This window comes from Oryzias melastigma, linkage group LG6, assembly GCF_002922805.2.
Source record: "Oryzias melastigma strain HK-1 linkage group LG6, ASM292280v2, whole genome shotgun sequence".
Classification (NCBI taxonomy): domain Eukaryota; kingdom Metazoa; phylum Chordata; class Actinopteri; order Beloniformes; family Adrianichthyidae; genus Oryzias; species Oryzias melastigma.
Window position 1 is genome coordinate 18262511 of NC_050517.1, and position 5492 is coordinate 18268002.

The 5492-nt window shown below is 41.2% G+C and overlaps 1 protein-coding gene across 1 annotated transcript; it reads left to right on the forward strand.

Moving 5' to 3' along the window:
• On the forward strand, positions 1-5135 carry fbxl22 (F-box and leucine-rich repeat protein 22). The gene is made up of 2 exons (XM_024282371.2): positions 1-670; positions 3806-5135. The coding sequence occupies exons 1-2, from the start codon at positions 222-224 to the stop codon at positions 4152-4154; spliced, it is 798 nt and encodes a 265-aa protein (XP_024138139.2). The 5' UTR covers positions 1-221; the 3' UTR covers positions 4155-5135.
• The last annotated feature ends 357 nt before the right edge of the window (positions 5136-5492 follow it).

Here is a 5492-nt window from a genome sequence, read left to right on the forward strand (position 1 = left end):
TTTCTCCTTCACTGTGTCTGTTTCTGCAAACTAGGCCAGGAAAGTGTAAACATCTGGCTCTGTCCAGCGCTTGCTGCCTGTTGAGAGCCATGACAGATGGCAGGGGAGTGTATGCCACAAACGCTTCCATCGCTAACCGTACGACAGTTGTCCTCCCAAAATAGCTTTCACTCCGCGACCTTATATGTGCAGGCCTTCGGCGTGTGCCTGAGGGGGGCATCATGTATCTGGGCCACACAATACAGGCTCTTGGCTCATTGTTGCCGTCTTCCACAAGGCCCGTGGACTGCCCTGGGGACGAGGCCTCTCGGCGCTCCTCTGGATTACTCACCATGCATCTGACGCAGCTCAACCGCGAATGTCTCCTCCACCTTTTCTCCTTCCTGGACAAGGACGGCCGCATGACTTTGTCGCTCACCTGTCGTCAGCTGCGGGAAGTCTTCCTGGACCCCCGGCTGTGGACTCTGCTCCACTTCAGCTCGCCCTGTCAGCTCCGAAGGGACAACTTTGTGCTGGGACCCTCGCTGCGTTGCTTGAGTATATGCTGGTTCTCCAGCAGGGTCCAGCAGGTTTGTAACATTGAGGACTGGTTGAAGACTTCCTTTCAGAAGGACATCTGCAGTAAACACGAGAAACTGGTCAGCACTTTCCTGACCCACGTCTGCCTCATGTGAGTGTCTGTGTGCGATATTTTGAGGTAGGAAAACTGATAAAACATAGTTTTTATGTGTAGATAGTAATCTGAAAACATTTGATATTAAAATGTGCCATAATCTTACCATTAAAGTGATCCCCTGTGGATGTGTGATGTAAACACAGATGAGGTGTAGAGTTACTCTACAGTCTGCCGCTTGTTTTGCGTTCAGACATTAAGAAAGAAGCTGCTTTTTAGTTTTGTCCTCTAAAAGAAAATGGTTTTCACCTCCCTGTTTACTCAGACTGCCATGTTCAGCTGTAGGCAGCGTGCAGGGAACCAAATCATAGGAAACAGATGGTGAAACTTGCAACTGGCTTTTGAGGCTGAAAAATTACACATCTGTAGGACATAAGACTAATTCTATTAGCTAACACAACTGTGGGCACAAATTATATTTACCGAGCGACGTGACATTTGGGTTTGATAGGCCATTGAAACCTCGCTGTTATGGCTCTGGGCCCCGAACATGCAAGGAATCGGTTTGGAGAGGCGTAATGAGGTCTCTGGATAATTTCTTCAGGGGCAGGCAGTAATAACTGCTGATGTGAGGGAGCCCGGCCCCACCGCAGCTGGCCGGCAGACGAGGAAGGGATCTGGGGGCTGGCTCTGTGGCTCAGTGTACTACCCGCGCACGTTTACAGAATTTTTTTGAAACTTGAGCTGCGAGACACGGGAGCCAGGAGATGAGTCACAAGCAGCACCTCCTACTTTGTTCCAAGGGCTTGTGTTTCAACGTCTAAGCGTTGCATACTGATAAAGGGGGAGGGAAGCAGGCGCACGTGACGGAGTGGGAGGCGACACAGAGAAGCTGTGGGGGTGATAAAGAGTCATTTGGCCACAGACGCTCCCACTCAGCTGCACAGTGGAGATTTATGCAGGCAGGTGGAGCCTACAATTGGCTCTTTGTTGCTGTTGGAGGAACGAACATGTGCTCGTGTCTCCGCCTGCCTCTTTAACTCTGACGCCAAGCTCACGTTCATCTTTATCTTTATCGTCACGGCAAAAAGAAATGTGTTGTTTGAAATGTTCTACTTATTCTAAGAATGACTTGTAAGTATAGTTAGGAAGTAAGTACCAGGAAACATTTAGATTTTATAGTTTAAGAACATTTATTCCACACTTTTATGAAAAAACTTTTGCTTAAAGCCCAAGAAAAAAAAACTCTTTTATTGTTGTTTATCTATGATATTTCCCCTTAATCTAGAAAGTGAATTCTAGCTGAAGCTCTATAACCTTTTGTCAAACAAATTTTGGTTCAGGGGACACTTTAAACCCGTCTGATCTCAAGTGGGCCGGGTCAACATAATAGAAAAAACAACTTGTTATCTGTAGCTTTGTTTCTTTTTTTTTCTCTGTTGGAAAAAAAATACCTCAGACAACCTCATTGTGTAATCACTTATAATTATTTTTATTATTAGAGCTATTATTATTATTATCTTTTTCCCAATTACATTTTGATAATTGTGATCATTTTTATGGCAACTTAACAGCTGTAAGGCTAGCAGGAAAGCTAACCTTACCCAAACGTTGCACGTTCTTGCAAAGAAAAACTATTTCTTTGTCTCTTGTTATGGCAGTATTTGTTTTCTTTTGCTCCCCCTAGTGGCCAAGTTGCGCATTGCGACAATTTCTTTAAACAACCATAACTCGCTACAGGAATAGGATATAAACTTTTTTTTTCAACATCCTTAAATTTTTTTCTCTTTGTGACTGGGCCGGATTAAACCATCTGTGGGGCCGGATGTTTGATACCCCTGCTTTAATTCCAGTGATGCTTAAACACAAAATCTTTAACACACAGTAACTTGTCAACCGTTAACAACCGTTAACAGTGGCGCTTTTCTCCTTCAGAATCTGCTGGAATTATGATGATCGTGTTAGCGGTTGAAAAGTTACAGTAAACCAAAGAACATAAACACAGGAGCTAAAGGGTTAAAGCATCAAATCAGTAGTAGTTGCACCGCTCATCTCATTTCAGGGTTCACTGAACTATCTGACCAGACAAAATACATGTTGTGAGGACAAACGGGTGATTAGAGACGTGATTATAGGTTGGTGTTGTGGTCGTTTTGTGGCGTCCACCAGAGAGCAGACTGCCCTCTCAGCTGTTTGGTTCAGATGTGAACAAAGTCATGTCTCAAATACAAATGTAGGCAAAAAAAAGGATTTTTCTACCACTCCTGTGTAGAAAATGATAGAAAAAAACTGTTTAGATAATACAACTTGTGGAATCAAAATCCTCTTCATCTTGGATCTTTTTGATTTAATCATATTTTTATGTTATTTCCATTTAAGCTAAAATGGTATATACAGTAATAGAATACTAGAAACCAACTGATGCATTTCTATTCATTTTCTTCCCCTCTTCTCGTGTTGCTAATATGAATTCTCCCATAAGTGATTGAGCTCATGCAGCAGAGCAGCTGCGCACATGGATTCACTGTGCTGCTGCTGCATGTTCACGGGTTACTGGGGTACTACCCTTGCAACACTGGAATAGATTTGGCTCACATGTGGCGAAGTGGTAAGATTATGTAAGTCTTTATGTAATCTGCATCAGCCAACATGAATGAAATCACCAATGGCTTTTTATCTAAGTGTCTGCCTCCTCAGCAGTGCTGGCCTGCCAATTGGCTGCAGCGTACTCTTGGTGCATTCCACAAAGAAAAAAGAAAAACATGCATTTTAATGCACTTCCTAGGACATCTGAGGAGAGTTTTGTTCTGCTGTATGTTATCCGGCATCATTAAAGATAATTGTTCTGAACAACAGCAGTTAAACCGTTTAATCTTAGTAGACTTTCAGATAGTGGAAAGAAAGGATGACTCGGGCCTCTCTGCTGTTAACTGGATCAAATTGCTGTGTCATGTTGCAGCCATCTCAATGGTTTTTGTTTCACTCCGATCAGGCCCCAAAGCGTCCTCTTTTATCTTGTTCTGATAAAACGTTTATATGAATCACCAGCGGACTCCAAAAAGCATTGTTTACTTAGGATTTTACAAGCTAATCCCTTCTGTACTGCAAAGACTGGTGACTAATAACAGCGTTTGCCTTCGGCATTAAACCTGCTTTGTTTGGATGGGTTATTGATTGCTTTCTGTGCTCCAGGTGCCCCAATCTGCTCTCTCTGACGCTGTCCGGCTGCGCACACATCACCGACCAGGATGTCATCTCTGTGCTGCAGTGCTGCAAGAGACTGCGCAGACTCCACCTGGAGAACTGCGTCCGCATCACCGACTGCTGCCTGCAGGGCGTGGGAGCACACGGGGACAGCCTGCAGGAGGTGAAGGTGGACTTCTGCAGGAACATCACGCAGGCCGGGCTGCAGAGCTGTAAGGTGATGAGGCCGGCCGTCCGGCTGAGTGCAGAGAGGAGCGCTGATATGATTCCTGACATCCAACCTGAGGAGAGGCCGCCACTCAGAAAGTCACTGCAGAAACTCCTGCAGTTTTCCTGAGAGGAAACTGCATAAAGAAGAACAACATTCTAGGATTTTTTATGTGTTTTTTTTTGTTATTTATTTAATTAAAAAAAAGACATATTTACAATGTTTTCTTTTACCACAAAAAAGTTATGAGTCTTATCTTCTTGAAATTTTAGCCACATTCACTTTTAAACACTAATTGTTTTGACAAATTGCAGTTTTGCTTTTTTTTTAATGCATCAAACCATTCGTTGGCAAAAGAAGCAAAAAAGCAATACCAACATAAAAGAAAAATTTAAGTTAATGTCTGCATGCACAATTTCAATAAGCAGCATAAAGCAACTAAGTATGATGTGACACTTTATCAAAAATATTTGATTTTTCTGCAGATTTTTCTGTAAAAATTCACATTAAAAAACAAAAACTGTGCAGGAAGCAGCTTGTTACAACAGCTGGAGGTGGAGATATTACCACTAATAATGGTGACTGAATGATGCAGATGGAGTTAAATCTTTTCCTCCTGGTAATTTTAGCTGAAAATGTCAAATTAGCAATGCAAAAATAATTCTGAAAAACAATAAAATTCTATCCATTCCTCAGTGTTTACTCAATTTGCTTAAAGTAATTTTGCTCAATTGGTTTGTTTCACTACTTTTAAATCTTTAAGAGTTTATTTTGTGGTGATACATATGATATAATAAACCCTTACAACTTATTGTTATTTTTTAAATTAATTTTATGATTATTTTTGAGAAAATGTAAAAATAATAAATTTCCGTATTATTTTTTCTCATAGTACTGCTTTTATTGTGAAATGCACAGACATCTCGAGTTGTAAGAAGAGTATAAATTACATCAGGCTCCATGAATTGAATGTTAAACTGAGTGTTTATGATTTTTTTTATGACTTTTCTGACCAAACAGGTTAATTTTGGCTTCATTGTACCACAAGATTTTTGTAGAACTTGTTCTGGTATTTTGTATCCTTGTGGAAATTAAAAAGGCTTTCTTATGTTGTGTTGGTGGCTTTCTGCTCGCTGCGTGACCTGTCAGAACATGTCAGCACTGAAGTTACTGTAAACTGTTATTTGCTTCAGTGGGGAAGTTTTCAAGGTTTTCCCAGCTGGCAATTGAGAGTATTTAGGGTCACAGAATGTCAAACACTGGGACAGAAAAAAGGTCTTTTCCCTGCAGTCTAAATTATGGTATCTACAGTTTTGATCCAAAGATGAGGCATGTGACAATTCACTTCTTTCTTTCTTGACATCAGGAAACAAAACTTGTTTCTTGTTTAAACCTATCAAACACTTCTAATTTTAAAACATCAGCATTTGTCTGAATTTGTGCAGACAACACTTTTCTTTATTTAAA

Bases quoted from the DNA above. Each gene is read 5' to 3' on its own strand.
- fbxl22 (XM_024282371.2), top strand. From the start codon at position 222: ATGTATCTGGGCCACACAATACAGGCTCTTGGCTCATTGTTGCCGTCT. The intron at 671-3,805 runs GTGAGTGTCTGT...TCTGTGCTCCAG, and splicing joins CTGACCCACGTCTGCCTCAT to GTGCCCCAATCTGCTCTCTC.